The sequence below is a fragment of the Aythya ferina genome (assembly GCF_964211825.1).
Source record: "Aythya ferina genome assembly, chromosome: 1".
Classification (NCBI taxonomy): domain Eukaryota; kingdom Metazoa; phylum Chordata; class Aves; order Anseriformes; family Anatidae; genus Aythya; species Aythya ferina.
In genome coordinates, this window is record NC_140296.1 from 57,382,234 (window position 1) to 57,401,353 (window position 19,120).

Here is a 19,120-nt window from a genome sequence, read left to right on the forward strand (position 1 = left end):
ATATTTATATCTTCGGTGTACATGCAGAGAACAGAGAAGACAGGCATGGGACCATTTTTTTCTAGATCACTCATCCAAACATGCGTCTCTGTTGATTTCTCCCATCACAGGTCCATACCATAAGACCACGGAATGCTGGTTTGCTCTGTGCAGTGAACATCTAAGACAGGCTCCTTTTTATGCAAAACTTTGTCTTTTTTTTTTTTTTTTTTTTTTCTTTTCTTTTCCTGTATGTTCATATACAGCTACCCTCTGCCTCAGGTGTGGTTTTGTATTGTTTTGTTTTTCTGAAAGTAAGATATATTCAGAAAAAAAAAAAAAAAAAAGGAAAAAATAAGTGGGGAGAGGTGGGACAGTAGCAGCTTAGGCTGGCATTTGGAAACAATGCACAGCACAATATGTAGCTTGGTAAGAAGCATATTGAAGGAAGAGCTATACTGATGGTCACCGTGGGAGAGCTGAGAGACCACATGACTTTCAAATTCTTGGATAATTCTGTAGTGTTTGAATACTTTGTCAAACAGATGTGCTTTAAACTGAGCACATCAAACATGAACAGAAAGGATATAGATAAATAGATAGATAGATAGATAGATAGATAGATAGATAGATAGATAAAAAAAAAAGCCAGATTTCTCAGTAAGAACTCCTGAAGTTACCTCAGAGAAATGACTAAATGTCTAGTTATCTTTGATGATTCAACATCTTTTAGGCTTGGCATCTCAATATACCTCCCAAACAGTAGTGTTACAAAACCTGCTTTTATTTTTATTTATTTTTATTTTTATTTTTATTTTTATTTTTATTTTTTCAATACTACTGCAAGTTCTCCCTCCTTCACAAGGGTCTTTAATACACTTTTTTTCTTATGCTTAGTGAATAAATATACAATAAATTAATTAAATATGAACTAAATTATTTTATGAAAGGACTGAAAAGAAAATTATCTATTAATTATCCAGTTTATCTCTTTAAAGGAAGTTAACATGTAACACAGAACTTTGGAAAGGTCTCTGAGGAAGACCACTACCAGTGTTCTGATCAGAAAATAAAAAAAAAAAAAAAAAAAAAGCATGTGGTTTCTTAGGCAAAAGAATAGAACCTAATGTTTATATTTCGTTCTTTATAAGGTAAAGAAACCTAACTTTTATTGAGACCACTAATCTTTCTTTGTGTTATAAACTTATTACATAAACAGTTCATTTCACTGGAAAAAAAAAATCATCTGTTAAAAAAGAGAAATTTTTCTTCTTTCAATCTCTTATAGAGTAATTTAATATTTTTAAAATGCAGAAGCACTTCAGTGTATGAATTATCAAAAACTCACATGAACAGAAATAGTAGACCTCTCAGAGCTACAAATGGCTTGATAAGAAATGTGAAAATAACAATTTACCTTCCCTCCTCCCCAGGTTCTGGGCATGGTGCTAGGACAAAAGGTTGGGAAGGAACAGGTTTTGATGGGGCCAGTGTCTCTACTGAGCCTGAATAAGTAACCTATTCATTGCCTACCTTCTAATAAAGCTAAAGGGAGATGTGCTGAATGATCCTGTAAAAAAGATCCTGTAGTGGTCAGACATAACTTCAGTGGTGCCATAACATGAAGGAAGTGATAACATGAAGACGTTTCTCGAGCATTGTTAGTCTGGAGTTCATTTCATTGCGGATGTGGTATAGGTTTCTCTTGCCACACCCTCAGGAAAGATAGTGTATTGGTAATTCTCCTGTCCTAGGAAGTAGATGCAGAAAGTTGCTGCTTCTCGTTGGCTGACATCTCTTTTGTTTCGACATCAATCCCACAACTAACACTTTTTATAGTACCATCAGAATCCCATTTCAGTACGCACAAGAAATTGCTTCTCTTATGAGAATTATTAATAATGAAACAGGCAAAACAAAATGGATAGGCATATTTACAAACATGTTATAATAATTATAGGCTTAAAGAGCAAAAACAAAGGACTCCAGAAATGATTTTAAAGGCAAAAGTCATTATACTCACAGTAAGAAAAATATTATATATTTGGCATAAAACAAGAAAAAGAAAAGATTGCCAAAAGAAAATCCCAGCTGCAAAATAAACAGGCTTGGACATGAAGTTACTATTAATCTGAATTGTTACACCTAACATTTGTTACACAGTTTTCATGTTCTGAGAGAATTTCAGCCATGCCATCTCTCGTTAACAATGTGAGATTTCAGTATGACTGAAGAACTAGAAATATTATTATTTTTTAAATATAGCAAACTTCATACTCTAGCTATCCATTCTCAAAATCAACCATTCAGTATTCCTAAATGTTGTCTTTCATTATTTATAATAGAAATATAATAAAAATCTAGCAAATTGCAGAAAGAACAACCACATATCTGTTTCTAAGTATCCACTTATGTCCATAGGAAAGCTTTGCTTGAAAAGGTTTGTAGTAGTCTTAGTAAATTGTCATATCTATTTTATTACATTAAGAGGGTTGTTGTAAACACTATTTGCAGGAAATACAGAAAATGCAAGACTCATGTGATGCAACATATATTTTGCACTCACAATTCAGCCAACACAGATAATGAGATCTTTGTTGCTAACCAGGACTTTTAGGTGCCACAGTGATGCCATGGGATCTTAGAGTATCCAAGTTCTGCTATTCCTTTCCATTCCGGCTGGTAAAATACTCACTACACACCTATTTCCACTAAAATACGTTTCATCCACATATTTTCATCCACGAATTTCATCCACACATTTTTTGAATATGTTTTTCCACATATTCAGTATTCAGAAAAAGAGAATATAACCCAGAGGTGGCTGCCACTCTGCTATAGTCCAAGAAAACCTCTTGCAATTAAAATGGACAACCTTCTATGCTGCATGGAGAGAAGGAAGCTATCATTTCCATAGGATTTGTGAAGGTTATGCAGACAAATCATGCTCATATAAAATAAAATAAAATAAAATAAAATAAAATAAAATAAAATAAAATAAAATAAAATGAGATTAAATTAAAAAAAAAAGGAAAAGTAATTCCTTCCACATCCACCTCAATTAGAACTTAATCCACAATAATTTGCAACTCTAAAGGTGCAATTTTTCTTGACATCTTAGTAGCCCATGCACTCTCTATCAAACAGACAGCTCTATTCAGTATGTGTCATGTCTATGCAACAAAGTTATCATGAAAATTAATGGTAATATTATGAACCTCAGAATAAAAGCAATTAACTTTTTTCAAAATGCCAGAAGGAAAAGACATGCAAAACCTCTACATCTTAATTAGTTCTCTATTATCTTATTTCATATTTTTCCAAAACATCAAGTTACTATCCGCATAAAGTACACTTTGGGGACTAATTTCCCAGCATGATGAAGTAGTTTTGCTCAATGTTGACAACATGAATTTAGATTTTACCTTAGACCGGGAAATATCATTCCACCAAAAGGCTGAATTTCCTTTTAAGTGGACCAGGAAAAAAAAAAAAAAAAAGTCATTTCTATTTTCACAATAGAAGGAAATATTCTGACCAGAGGCATCATCATAGGTTAGTCCACAGCGGCATGCTGAGAATTAACGTAATCCATTATAATAGATTTTTCTCCTAGCAGATATTAAGATTATTTTACTGAGTATCAAACAGATAAAATTTATTCTGCCTTTCCATTTACTTTCTTGACACACAATCTGTGTGGGTCGGTTAACATACAGGATCTGATCCCTAATGTGCCCTTATCAAAAGGAGTACTGATTCACTAATCTTCTGAGTTTTTGTTGGGTTTCATTCTTGTTTTCAGTTGAAATGGAAGAACCTTCTGATCACTGTGGTAAACACAAATGCAGCTTTCATTTCACAGATATTTAGGAACTGAACATACAACCATACAATTTTTTATTTTTTTTTATTGTTTTGTTTTGCTGTAGGTGTACTTCTCCGGATCTTAAGGGTGTCATAGAAACTAGTAATGATTCACTGGGCAGGCATGTTGTTTCTCAGGCAATAATGAACAAATAGCCTATTAATTCTAAGAAAAGTTTCTTTAATGAAGATGGTATCTTTCTTGAAACAAGTTTTTGACACTTCATTTGTTTTTTCTATTCCTTTGATAACTGTATTCAGTATTTTTTCTGTAATCTTTGTGCAAAAACTATGATGTTTTATATATATATGCATTATAAACACTGTCAATTTGTACCATTTTAACATGAGGACAGAAGTTAAGGGCACTTTAATACAGGAAAATAAAAAAGAAGAAGAAGAAAAAAAAATAACAATACGACTAACTTCTGTGGTTTTGAGCAAAATGATCAAACACTAAGGAGCACAGTACTTTTTAAAGTGCTAGCCTACCCTTAAAAATAATACAGGTCCTGTGCTTACAGCGATCTTCCTTTTCATTTTATGAGAAATATCCCTCTAACCTCCAGACAGTTCTTGTTGTGCATACTGGATGGATTTGCCTCATGCCATTTGAATTAATTAAGACTCTGCAACTAGAATTTAAGTTTACAATATTTTAATGAAATTTGACCCAGAAAATCAGACAGTTATCTATCAGCTCTACAGTATTAGCTTTTTGGAAAAATAGCACACTGTATGAATATAGTAGATTTAATTAATAGCCAGATAATTGCCATTGCAGCTGTTTTCTCCAATATCTGATATACTGTAGCCTTTTAAAGGTGTTTTAAAAGATAGTGTATGACTAGAGGATACATATACATATAGGACATATACTATATCCTAGAGGACTAAGGTATAATAATGGGATATAGAATCTGTTTTGTTTAACTTCAGTCTCATTGCGACCAAGAATGAGTATAGAATGACCCAATACTCATTTAAATACATTGTATTTAAATTTGCGCTCTTTCTCAAAACACTTCAGCTGATTAAATAACAAAAGCCAGGAAGATGTGTTTTTTAAAAAGCAGAAAATAGCAGTACAAAACATCATCATATGATCAAGAACATTCTGTGTTAAGATTGGTAAGTAGGGAGAGACAAAGGAGAAAGGGAAAATTACATACCACTATTTGTGTTTGTTGTAGTCCTCCCTCTTCTTTCACCCTACAAAACAAGATCCCATACAGCAAGCGTTATCTACCTACTAGGAACTAGGAGGTAAAAAGACTGTCAATCACAGGGGTATTACATACAGTAAACTTCCACCCTTTCTCCCCCTTGTAGTCATTGGAGAAAAAAAAAGGGAGGGGGAGAGGAAGGGAACAAAAAGAGATTTTTTTTTTCAGATTTAGGAAATATACTAATATGGAGGAAGTCACTATAATGCAAAAAGGAGAAAGAGGGAGGAAGGTAGGATGGGAGAAAACAAGACTATGACAAACACAATTACTTGTACGTAATTTTACACTTTTGCATATCCTGTCTCCTCCCATCCTACAAAATAAGATTCCATACAACAAGCAGAAGTGGTAAGAAATGCAATCAGGAGATGATAGACTCCCTTTTATTGCCAGCCTGAGGAATTCTTCATATAAAATCATCCAGACTAAGTAATAAATCTTGTTGATAACAATAGTGGCAAGAACTGCATCAAGGATCAAATCTCAGCTTTGCATGTAGCAGATGTTGTTGCCTCAGTCCTTTGGTGTAGAAGATTAAAATGCTTTCAATACACTGCTCATGAACAGGCAAACAACTACACTTTTTCTGTACCCAATGGAATATCTTCACAGAACTAAGTAATGCTTATTTCAAGTATTACTTTAAAATTCCGTTCCCATAGAATAAATCAGATGACTTTTGAGTGAGGATATAGTGTCATCTAGAGTGTGGTCTAGGTTAAGGAAGATAGAAGCATATGGTGACCAGTGCCATCTGACAGCTCTTAAGAAAACCAAGAGTTACAGCAATCTATATAATGCAGAAAAATGAAGGAAAGAGAGATAAACTACACAACAAACTCCAGCTGTAAGTAGCTGGCTCAGAAAAATAACAAGGTCTGCCTCCTTTTGTATAGAAACAAATGAGTGTTCTCAACAAGACTCATACAGAAAATTTTGGAATTTCCAGGTTTTGAAATACAGATTATCCTTTTCTTAGTGTTTGTCAAGTCGTATCTTAAGTACATTAAGTATGGAAATTTCTTAAGCACAAAGAAGTGTTTTTTTGATTTTTGTACTGAAAAGGGGAATTAGAACCCAGTAACTTCAGAGATCACATGCCTACAAAGCTACCCTAAACTAAGAGGATTCAACAGCTGTTAAACAGCTATAATGTGTAACAATATAAAGAGAAATTGATGTTAGAAGACAAATATGATAGAATGACTACTAAACAGAGTGAGGCAGGTGGGTCAAAATTGGTTGTAGATAAGTACAAGAAGATTGAAAGAATAGTGAAACGCATACCTTGTTGCAGGAGGTTATTTCACTGTTTCTACACACTAAATATCAAAGTATAAGTGGGCAACTAAGCCAAAAGTAGGATGTCTGGGTGGGGTAGGTTGGGTTAGATATTCATGCAGTAACAGGTCAAATGTTACAAGAGGACACGATGTACATAAACAGTCCCTGACAATTTACATATATTTATTTTAACTAAATGTTCTACAATATAAAAGAGACGTTCTTGAGAAAACCATAAGTCAATCCTTAATTTCACACAGCAGCCATGTTCAGTTACTAAGCTATGGTAACAGGAATGCAATTAAAGTTCACATTTTAGGATAATTATTACAGTACTATGAGCATTACGAACTTTACAGTGATATTAAAAAGAAAAAAAGATGTTAATAAAAAAAATAAATATCTACACCAAATGCAAAGATGCAAACATATGTAGGTTAAAATTCTTCAACACCTTTTGAAGTCTCCTTTAGAATAATATAATTAAGTCACAATGAGTAGTCAGAGCAAGAGGAAACAGCAGTATGACAGAAGAAGCAAAATCCAATAAATGGAAATAAATATTCAACATCTATAGGACATTTTTTTCCAAGAGTAAAATCAACACAGGTAAACTTAGAAGGCAGTCTGAAGACCAAATAATCCAATATATAAAAGACTAAACTATGAGCTAAAGAAGCTATGAGAAAATAGAAATGTTCCACCAGTGCAAGGGAACAGAGCAATTAAAATACATTGAAAGCAAAATAAATGATCTATTTGCCTTGTTATAGCTACAAAATAAAAAGTTATAGACTTCTTTTATTTAGGTAGCGAAGAACAGCTATTCACTAACATTGACATGTTAAGACAGTCAAGAAAACTGAAAATGCACAAATCACAAGTGAATAGAACTATGTAGCACCTCCAAATGACCCACTGCGTTTATGGAGGACAAAGAAAAAGCAATCCGGTAGCTACCACATACAGGCAAGTGATACAGACACATGGTATCCACCAGCCTCAGGCTTCCTAAATATACCATTTCTGTCTGAGTTACCTGATGCAGAGTTTTCAAGCTGGCTTAAAGTCAAAATCTTGCTACAGATCCAGAGAACACACCACCTCTACTGTTGTACCTACAGAAATGTCTTCCAGTGGAGAAAGGATCTAAGATAGAAATTCTATCCAGGAGAAGAAATTCTAGGAGAAGAACCAGGAACTAGAGCATGGGGCCACATGTGCTGGCTTTTTTACTGTGAAATTTGTTTGACCCTACAGCCACCTTAAACTCCGGTCAAGTCTTTCTTACACATATCAGTGACTGAAGATGTAGGATAGCACACTTGGATTTCTCATGCATATTCAAACTCCCCACAGTCATACACATTTGATTAAGCAGGAATGTCCTAACAGACCTGGCAGTCAGATTACATCACTGTTAAAAGCAGTTTGCTGCCAGATATATGGTCCTGCCCAGATTAATAAAAATAAAGCCTTGTCGTGGTTCTGCTTGAGCAGGCAGCCAAGCTCCACCACAGCCGCTCTCTCACTCCCCCTCCTCAAAGAGGAATGGGGAGAAAATATGTGAAAAGGGCTCAAAGGTTGAGATAAGGACAAGAAAATCACGCAGTAATTATTGTAATGGGCAAAACAGACTCAGCATAAGGAGATAGTAAGATTTATTGCTCATTACCAACAAGCTAGAGAAGTGAGAAACAAAGGAAAGAAACCAAAAGCACCTTCCCCCCCCCATTCACCCTCTTCCACCTCCTCCCCCCGAGCGGCGCAGGGGAACGGGGCAATGGGGGTTATGGTCAGTCTACAGCACTTCTTCTCTGCCGCTCCTTCTCAGTCACTCTCGTCCCCTGTGCTGTGGGGTCCCACCCATGGGATACAGTCCTTGATGAACTGATCCGACGTGGGCTTCCCACAGGCAGCAGCTCTTCCAGAACTGCTCCAGATATGGGTCCATACCACGGGGTCCATCCCTCAGGAGAAAACTGCTCCAGCCTGGCTCCCCCATGGGCAACAGCTCCTGCCAGGTCACCTGCTCCTGCGTGGGCTCCTCTCCACGGGCTACAGGTCCGGCCCAGAATCTGCTCCGGCAGGGGTCTTCCACAGGCGGCAGCCTCCGTCGGTGCAGGGCCACCTGCTCCACCGTGGTCTCCTCCACGGGCTGCAGTGTGGAACCCTGCTCCACTGTGGTACTCCATGGGCTGCAGGGGGACATCCTGCTTCACCATGGTCCTCACCACAGGCCGCAGGGGACTTCTGCTCCGGTGCCTGGAGCACCTCTCCCCCTCCTTCTGTATTGACCTTGGCGCCTGCAAGGCCGTTCCTCACTCCTTTCACTCTCCCAGCTGCTGTGTGGCGCAGTGTTTTTTTCCCTGTCTTAAATATGCTCTCACAGAGGCGCAAAACAGCATCGCTTATTGGCTCAGCTCTGGAAGACAATGGGGCCCTTACCAAACATGGGGCAGCTTCTAGATCCTTCTCACAGAAACCACCCCTATGGCCCCCTACTACCAAAACCTTGCCACGTAAACCCATGTACTGGGTCTGGCTGGAATGTTAACTTTCCCAGCAGCAGCCCATTCAGTGCCGTACTCTGTACTTGTAGCTGGAACAGCAGTGTTATCACACCAGTGTTGTGTCTACTGCTGAGCAGCAGTGGCACAGCATTGGGCCTTTCTCTAACCCTCCTAGGGGGTGGGCAAAAAAGTGAGGAGAGAAACATCACTAGGGCAGCTGACCTAAACCAATCAAAGGGATATTCCATACCATGTGGTGTCACACTCAGCAATAAAAGGTGGAAACAGGAAGAAGAGGGGAGGGGTGGGCTCTCGTTGAGAAGACGTTGGTCCTCCTCTCGAACACCGGCTGCGTGCGTTGAGGCCTTGCTTCAAGGACGTGGTCAATCATCGCTCATTTGTGGGAAGTAGAGAGTAATTTCTTTCCTCTGCACTTCCATATAGCTTTCATTTATTTTGTTTGTTTGTTTTCCTCCCTTTTTCCCCTTTCCCTTTTATTTCCCCTTAGTTAAATTGTTTAGTTCATGGTAGTCTTTATTTAATTATTATAATTATTTCCCTTTAATTAAATTATCCTTATCTCAACCCGTGAGTTGTTCTTTGCTTTACTTCTCCCCCTCCTTATCTAAAGGAGGGGGAGTGAGAGAGCGGTTGTGGGGTTTAGCTGCCCAGCACAGTAAAACCACCACAACCCACTACAAGCCTGCACAGTAAACAGAGTACAGAGTACTAAAGGAGGCCAAAATCTCATTGAACAGTTCAGGTAACATGAGCTAGGTCTATAAATTCTACACTCAGTCATCCTATCTTCAAATAATACGTAAGATTTTTTCACCAAAACCATGTTAATGGTAATGAAACCCTCAAAGAGCAAAGATTTGTGTAAAATTTGCTCTTTGACCAAAGAAAAACAAAACAAAACAAACAAACAAACAAAAAACAGAAACAGAAACATTGGTTTTAAATACATATATTTTTACTGAAATGAAATTGTCATTCTTCATCTTTCAGAAAAAATGTTGTGTCCTAACAGCTCCACTGAAGTTGCTGAAGCTTTATGGAGAGTATCCTCAGTCAGGTGGTTTCTGTATACAAAAGTACACATATCATATATACATTCTGTATATATATGTAACATATTGGAAATATATTCAAGAGGTTCTTGCGAATTAATCTAAAAATTAATAGAAATATTTTTTATTTCTCAGAACACTATCTGACTTGGGAGTTCTCCTACAGATCTTCATAATAATTTTTGTTTGATAAAGTTTTGTATCTTACATGTCATCATGTAACCAATGTCATCATGTAAACAGTGGGTCCCACTGGGCTGAGTAAAAGACAGTTGTAATGCAGGAGCAGAAGCAGGCAGTGCAGAAACAAAAAGAAAAGCAAACATTTCTATGAAGGAAGCCTTTTCTAGCTGAGATGAGCTCTGTTTAGCAAATGGTGAATGTACACAGAATTAAGAGTACAGAATGACTTATAAAAAATGAAAGACTAAATACTAACAGTTACAAAAGTCTACCCACTTTTGTATGGAGATGAAGGACATCTTTATCTACTGTAAAGAATGCATCAGATGCCAGAATACAGGGGAAAAATAAAATAATAAAATAAAATAAATAAAATAAAATAAAAAGACAAGCAAGAGCTTAGTTATTTAACAGGGAAAAAAAAAAGCAAAAAAGGAAATTTCTCCTAAAATTATAGGAAGAGATCCAACTATATCTGCAACGTTTTATCATGAACTCAAGTAGAAGACACACACCTGAAAATAACATTAAAATATTGGATTTTCCATTTTCCTTGAAATTCTGTTTGGTAAAAAAGGGAAAATGATTAATAGAAAGGGGGAGGGAAAAAAAAAAAAGAGAGAGAGAGAGAACCATAAACTGAGGAAATGAGATAACTACAACTGACTGTGCTCTGCTAGAATCTCAGTGATTCAGGACATTTCTTGGACAACACACAGAGCTCAATGTGTAGAATACATAATCTCCTGTTCCTCCAAGAGATGGAGGAAACCCGTGACATGGGGGTCAATAACTTCAACAAAAGTTTGAATATGATTTATGAGATATACCTCAGGCCAGCACACCATTTTCCTTTGGAAGCAAAAGGCCTGATCTCAGAAGAACAAGTGTTAGGAAAACCTGTGAGCTAAGATAACATACACCTGGATTGTTCATACTTTCCATTATGAAATTTCCCTTATTTCTCCTCATTTCAAGTGGGTGGAGTTATATTACTTGTTGTATGTAAAGTTATTTTGTAGGCTGAGAAGAGGGGAATATAAAACTATGATGAAATCTGAGAAATAGTGTGGAAAAATTCTTTTTTCCACAAATCTAGCAGTATTGTAAGTAAGTATTGTAAAAAATAGCAGTATTGTAATCATCACAAAACAGTGTCTTGGATGTTAGGGAAGTAGAAGAAAGAACATATGGGATAAACTATCTACTAGATTGAGCTCTGCTTACAGCCATTTACAGGTATTGCTCAAAAAAGTGAAAAAAATAGATCTGCAACAGCAGTAACATTTATTAAATGCAGGAGACCAGACATTTTTCACAGGTTGCAGATGAACATTAAAGCAACCTCCGTGAGATCACACAACTATTTTTTTTTTTTCCATTGTCTAGGTTTATTTGCTTTTAACCATTATCCTCAAAGTGAAAATAATCTGTATTCTGTTATCAACTTCTTGAACATCTTACTCTTTATAGCCAATGTTTTTGAATGAAGTTCTTCTGAACTGATTGTATTAAAGAAACAAAAATGCTTGCTTGCACAAATACAAGTACTTTTTCATAATGAACTTGTTCTTGCAAGGAATTTTCAAGTCAGAAATGGAGGAAAGAATATTCCAGTTAGATTATTGACCATGGATCTATTGTCTGGGTCAATTAGGCTTAGTACTACACAGCTCACTAAAAATACACATGTCAAAGCATAAGGTGCAATGCAGGCATTTCCTAATTTCTTAGAAATGTAACTAATTTCCTCTGGCCCAACAGACTTTGTAGCACAACCTAAGTTATCAGATACACACATAACAGTTCCCAAATTACAATATAATTAATAATTATTCTCTAGTCACAAGAGTTAATCACTCACTGTACTGTAAACAAGCAATGTGTCAAGCAAATACCAGCTGTAAAAATGCAGGCATATAATTAAATGAGTTTATTTTGTTTATAAATCAACTCCTTTTGCTATCTTATGTTTGCTTCATAAACAATTACAGTTTGACAATACCATGTTTAGTATCTTAACCCATTGAACATGAAGACAATTGTTTTCAAGTTGTCTTGCAGAAGGAAAGAATGTACCATGAATTCCCTAGGCTATAAACACTGTAAAGTTCACGTCTGATGGGATATGATTATGGGGATTGCAAGGAACTCCAGAAACTCTGAAGAAAATGTTATAGATATTATTCTACTGGGCTTATACACGAAATACAAGAATAGTAGCATATTACCACTGACTCGTATTATAGTCATCCATTTAAAATTCTGCTTCACTGACACATTTAAGAGAGATGCTGCCTGAAGGAAGGATGTAATTCCTCAGTCGTATAACAGCTATAGCACAGAAATTGACTTTGTTTTTACAGCACACAGTGAGTTTCTGGACCATAACTAGGTCTCTGAGGTACTACTGCAGTATAAGTAACACATCTAACTATACAATAGCCATGTAAAGCTAGTCAGTTATGACAGTTTCTTCATCACACCATTACTTCTTTGAAAAGACCTCTTGCTTCTTTAAATATGCTTCAAGATAAAGATACTTGCTTGTAATATTTTGAGTTGCTAGCCATACATGTATAAATGTACTTTTCTCTTTGAAAATACATAATGAATGATATTCTTTCTAACAACAACAATAACAACAAAAAACTAAGTGTTATGATAACCAATATGATAACACTAAAAACAGTTCATTGAACAGCATTATAAGAGGGATCAGGAAAGAAAAGAGAAAATCCTCTTTAAAACACACCTTCAAAAGCTTTTATAAGAGAGATGAACTGGAACATGTAATAAGAAAATAAAGTGCTACGTATAATTTTACATGAAAATCAAGAAGGAAGATTACAAGATCTTCTAACCTAGAAGAGAAAGCATGATTCCCAACTAAGAAAGCTGATTCTCATATGAACAGAGTGAAGAAGCATACACTTTGAGAAGAGAGAAAGAACATCATGAAGAGATGAACAAAAGCTGGAGTCAGCCTGGACAACAGAATAAGACAGAATGTGTGTGTTATATTGGTATGTGTGCCGGGGGAGACTGGCGTCAAAAGAAATGAAAATAGAAAATAATTAACAGAGGATAGAGATAGTAAAAAGATAATATATATATATATATATTCAGAGAATATAATTCATCTATAAAGAATAATGTGAATGAAACATCTACAAAGTAAGTGGAGTGCAGGTAAATTAATAGCACTTCAGTATCTTTCAAGAAACTCCAGTATTCAGTGTATTTCTAAACTACACACTGTTCTGAATGCCTAAAATAGTGTTCACAACCTATAAAAATTGTGCAATATATCCATGTATTTAGACATAGCATTTAAATACCTGACGTTGCACTATTATATTTGAATATTGAGGTCTTTTTGTATGCTACAATAATTCAATCTAACATATAATGGCAGGCCTGTTTTTAAAACTTGTATCCCTCCCCTCACTAGAATAGGAACACAGGTGAACAACATCAGTTGTAGAAGTGTTGTGTTGATTATTTCTCCTCCATGCATTGCTCTATTAACTTTTTCTTCGGAGAATATTGTGTGCTAAAGCAATAAGAACACATGAGATTAGGCTGCAACAGCTTGAATTCAGAGTTGGCATTTTGACCAGTCTGCATATCAGACAGCTGTTGAGCGGTACCTAACTTGTATCAGCAGTTATTATGGGTGAGGCACATAGTACAGAAGGACAAATGTCTTGCTTATTTCCTTTTCCTAAAATAATAATAATAATAATAATAATAATAATAATAATAATAAAACCTTTTACTGACAAATCTCCAATCTCCAGAATGAAAGAAAAAACAAAACAAAACAAAACAAAACAAAAAAATAAACTGCACACTGCATGGAAAGTGAATTGCCTACCAATCACTTGTACCTTTTAAAACTCCTTTTTACTGTAAGTACGACTCATCCTTTGTAAGTCTTTGTAACTTGCTACTTAAGACTATTGACTATATAGCCTTAATGGTCTTATATAGTCTTGATATAGTCTTAAGACTGTATTGTCTAGGTTTGCACACCTTCCCATGGTCTTGCTACAGTTATCCTTTACATGTCAGCATCAGAAAGGGACATTAAGAAATGCTGTGTAGATATTTTTTTTCCTAATTCCACAGCTTCCACGAAAAAAAAAAATCAAAAATGCTTAGCAACTGACTTGTTTAGAATATTTTTAAAAGCCAAATGCCTTATTTTTATAGCTAGATAAGATTAGAACATCTTGCTGGTGTTTTAGAAAAAGTAAAATCTAGTTCAGGAAACCCAATCTTCTTTCAGTGACACCAAGTGAAAAATAACTTAACAGTACAATACAGTTAGTTTGGACCTTAAATATATTTTTCAGTATGTTATCCATCTCTGCAAACATTATAAGTGGAAAAAGACAAAGCCTGCTACACAGTATTCTAACTTTTTAAAATAATACAGAAGGACACTATAAGGCATACTAAAATTAAGATATAAAGCAAGAATCTGCTCACTCAAATACGGTTAGAATAAATAAATAAAGCATTCACTGTATTCACAAGTAAAATCTAATAGTTCCTAATATATACAACAAAAGACTAAATTGGTTTAAATATATTATTACCATAGACTGATGAAAATTTTCCATTTCCTAAATTCAACTGTCCTTCAAAACAGTATAATTTAAGCTGAATTCAGATCCCATTATCAAAGTTTCACTTATAGTTGTCTAGCATTAAGAGAAAAAAGTTCAACCGGATTTCCACCTCAAAGAGTCTCAAAATTCCTTAACAAGTCAGGCAAACACAACAAAATTTGATTTCATATCAGGGAATCACACACATAATAAACTCACTTCATCAACACTATCCAAATGCAGGATATTCATATTCCTGCTAATGAAATCTCAATGTTCTTCCCCCTTTACTTCCCACCAATTTCAAGGGAATCTTTGAAGTAATTATATTAGGATACAGGTAGGTTTACATTATAAATCATCACATGGATGAATATTCAGTGTGTCATCACAGTTAATACATAACTATTAAGAAAAATTGAAAGGCAACAGACTACACAGTTATGAAAAAAATGTACCTAGATTTTATAGATTTAATTATTATATTCAAGTGCCATTTTAAGATGATAAATTAACTAGTTTTTTCCAACCATCATTTCAGTTTAATTAATAGTTTGCATAACAGGCTACAGCTTCAGCACATTCTCTTGATTCAAGCACTTTTAATAATGCAGTGTAAAACGTAGTTAAAATATTCTGTTATAATTTACTGTCTTTGGCTCTGGAAAACAGAAAGTTTCCAAATTCTATCTTGTTAGTCATTTTTCACTAAGTTCTACATGAAAGTAAACTTTCTTTTCCTTTTTTTTTTTTTTTTTTTTTTTTTTTTTTTGACACTTTTTCATACTGCTGGGAAATTCTATGTTAAACATTAATGCTAAAGGGTCTCAAAAAAAAAAAAAATCTTCCTCTTCTGAAGAAAAAAACATCTCTAAGCAGAAAAAGCGACAAATCACCTGTTCCTGAATCAAGACAAGCAGAAATCACCTGCTATTAACATAGAGGACTACTTCAGAAATCACATAGAGGATAAGGGACTCCTGCATTTTAAAGATGCTGCCTGTACAAAAATGTTAAATTTTATGGACACTGTATCCACATAGGGCTAACTTAGCCCACTGCAGAATTACCGTGTTAAGCCACTTGAAGCATGTGAATATGACTCTTTCAGCCTTATAAAGACTCTTATACAGAATTTCTGAAGTGAGTAGGATTACAACAGCTTGTCAGATTTTTTCATTAACAATCACAAGAATTTGCTGTATTTGAAGAATTTTACTATTTCCCATGTTTCTCAAAGTGCTAAGCATGCATGCATTCTAGACCAATGCCAAGGAATATTCACAAGATGTCTCCTTCTGTACATACAGCTTGAGCTTTTAGAATTGATCTCCCCTTCAGTTGTTGGACTCAAATTCATCCTACCATTATATTACCTTTAAGAAAATATATTGAAACAAAGACTGAAACTGATACATGCTTATATTCACTTTCCCATCCCCAGCCCCAGCCCTCAAAATCCCAACTAAACAAAGCCCAAGAGAGTAAATTACTTTCTTATCTGTTAAAAAGTTCTTGTTGATTTAGGTTCAAAGAGTGCAAGTTACTTTTTTTTTTTTTTTTTTTCCTAAGAAAAGCAAACATGGGTTTTGATGAAGCTTCAAAAATATATCTTTTCACTATAGAGTAAAACTCACCCAGATGATAAAAATTTACTAGTCTCACAATAAAGGGAGCAAAAATATTTAGTTATTCAATATGGTCAAAACATATGATACAAATTACATGTGTACAATTATGCTATCCCACTGTCATGGAAAATAGCAATCAGAATTAAAAAAGAAAAAATTGAAACTTTTCTTCTAAAAATATTTTTTAATTTCATTTATTCTTTATATACTGTAGAGACACTCCAGCATCACATCTGAGGGCCCAGCCGCAATTCTGGATATCACTGATTGGATTTGCCATCTCCAATTACCAGAGATGCAAGAACAGTATCTTTGTTAAATAAGCATTTTTAGGTTGTAAGTGAATGATACTAGAAAAATGATGTTTTAAAAACTTTATTCAATTTTGCCGTTTTTGTTGTTGTTGTTGTTGTTGTTTTTTTTTGGTGGGGAGAGGATATGACTGCTGTCTCTTGCTGTCTTCTTATCCCCCTTGCTTTTCAGCTTTCCATCATTATTCAGCTCTACAATTTATTTCTTATTTCCCCTCTTTCCCCTCCCCCAGATGTAGTTTTTTTAAACCTTTAAATCCATCCTAGAACCAGCTATCTCTGTAAAAACAGCAGTATTAATTTTTCATCACCCTTGCCAAAGGAAAAAAAAAAAAAAAAAAAAGGATGCAAAATATTTAAGATACTATTGTACTGTTGCAGAGGCAGCACAAATGTTCTTCAAATGCTCTTTGTTTTGTGCCACAACTACATTTTCTGCTTGCACCAAGAATTGTATCCTGTGATGCATTCTGGAAAGCTTGAGCACTTTTATTAACAATGAAGTAAAAAATAGCTCGAGGTTTTGTATTTAAATCAAAGGCAACAAAAAGCTTAGTTACTTTTACAGAAAAAAAAAAGAATTTGATCTTGTGAAAATAAATTCTATTTCAAAGGTAGTTGGTCTTTTAAAATTTACTGTCAGGTAAAATTAAAACAGAATTGGGTGAACAAAATATGAATGCACATTACAGAGAAAACGAGCAGTGGAAGGAAAAAAAAATCAAACATCATACTAGTGATATTGTACTCCATCTACCCAGAAGAATAGTGGGAAAGAAAAAAAAAAAATCAGTTTCTGATGTAGAATAATTTATAAAATGCTGCCTGAAATAATAAGGAAAAACTGCATAAATCCCTCTCAGTCACTGTATTCTAAAATTACTGACAGCTATGTCCAAACAAAATGCTTCTCCATGACTCTGGTAAAGTCAGCATACAATTAAAATTTAGCTAATAATATAAAAAACACACACACAAAAAAAGTGGAAGTTGTGATTTTTTTTTTCAAGACAAGTGACAGGAATGAAAGTGCATGAAAATAATTATAAAAGAGCTATTTGTTCCAGTTGCTCATATGCAGTAGGAACATGAAAAGGCAGGAGGTTAATTACCTTCTGTAAATAATGTTTTCCAGAGAACAACTTTGCTAAGTGTAACAGGCTCATTGGAGCTGCAACCGTTACTTATTGAAAATATCTGTCCAGAAATGTGTATTACCTGCAATAGGGAGCTAGTGATATAAATCATATTTTAAACAGAAGTTTCAATTCCTAGAAAATATGAATAATTCCTATGTGTAATTTTACCTGTATTTTTAAGTTTCTTCACCTTCAGTTTTGTGACTCAGTCTTATTATTCCTCTTACCAATACAGTCTGAAACATTTCAAATATGGGACTTCAAATATATGAATAAACATAATGAATAAACAAATGAATAAACATTTCAAATATTGGACTTGATGATCCTTAAGGGTCCCTTCCAACTCAGGATATTCTATGATTCTATGAAATATATGACAGCTTTTCAGAAACCCCCATTACACCCAGCTATAACCATGCCATTCATACACCATTTATGTGACTTTTTCTAAAAGTATGTAGAAGAGCAATATAAGCAATATTATAGCTTCAGAACTGCCAGTATGATGCTTACAATTTCACCTATCTGATTTTTCCGTCTCTGAGAAGTAAAGTTACATTTACTGATATCAGATAGACTTGAAAATGCCAAAATAAAAGTACTGTTGATAACACAATTTAGAATAGCTCACTCTTATCTGTACAGGAAAGTGCCAGTGATAAGTTGAAGAGAATAGAATTCATGATGGACTGCACAACTGCAAATGTTGTTCTATGAACCTTTCAGTCTCTGCCTTGCTAACCAACTCCACATGCCCACTTGTCCAGTGTTGTTGCTCACAAAACAAGGAAAAGAAGACCATACACAACTAACAGACTTGCACATTATGATGAAGAGGAAAGACATCAAATGCCATGTCACAAGAGTAAATTAGACATTTTTGTTTTCTTTTTTAACCAACATAAGTCAGCATCGGACAGATTTTAATTTTTACTAGATTACTGGAAGATACCAGTTTTCTGGAGATAGAGAAGCTATCAGTGACATGCATGGTTACATGCAAGATTCTTTGATTCAGTTACCCATACTGAATCCACCAATCTATGGAATTTATTGCCTCCAACTTCTGCCTTGGTGTATATAAGATTACATGGGATAGTTTTGATTCGCCTACTTTATCACTGGAGCAAAAATTGAGAGATCGATGTATATGTTAGACAGAATTAACTTCAGTTAATAAAACTTGGGGGAAAAAAAAAAAAAAAAAAACAACAACAACAACAACTAAAAGCAAGTTATTAAATAGAAATGCTTGAACTGTTGAAAAGAACAAACAAATTAACAAACCA

General features: G+C 34.8%; 1 protein-coding gene across 5 annotated transcripts in view; it reads right to left on the reverse strand.

The window, feature by feature from the left end:
* The window catches only part of FGF14 (fibroblast growth factor 14), a 410,976-nt gene that overhangs the window by 169,453 nt on the left and 222,403 nt on the right, over positions 1–19,120 (reverse strand). For 2 of the 5 annotated variants that reach the window (XM_084506784.1, XM_084506780.1), the window contains exon 2: positions 5,019–5,058. The exons of the other annotated variants lie outside the window; for them this stretch is intronic. Coding sequence is in view for 1 of the 2 variants with exons in the window: in XM_084506780.1 (XP_084362906.1) it covers positions 5,019–5,058 (40 nt within the window). In the remaining variant the exon portion in view is untranslated. The remainder of the gene's footprint in view (positions 1–5,018; positions 5,059–19,120) is intronic. 5 annotated transcript variants of the gene reach the window in all.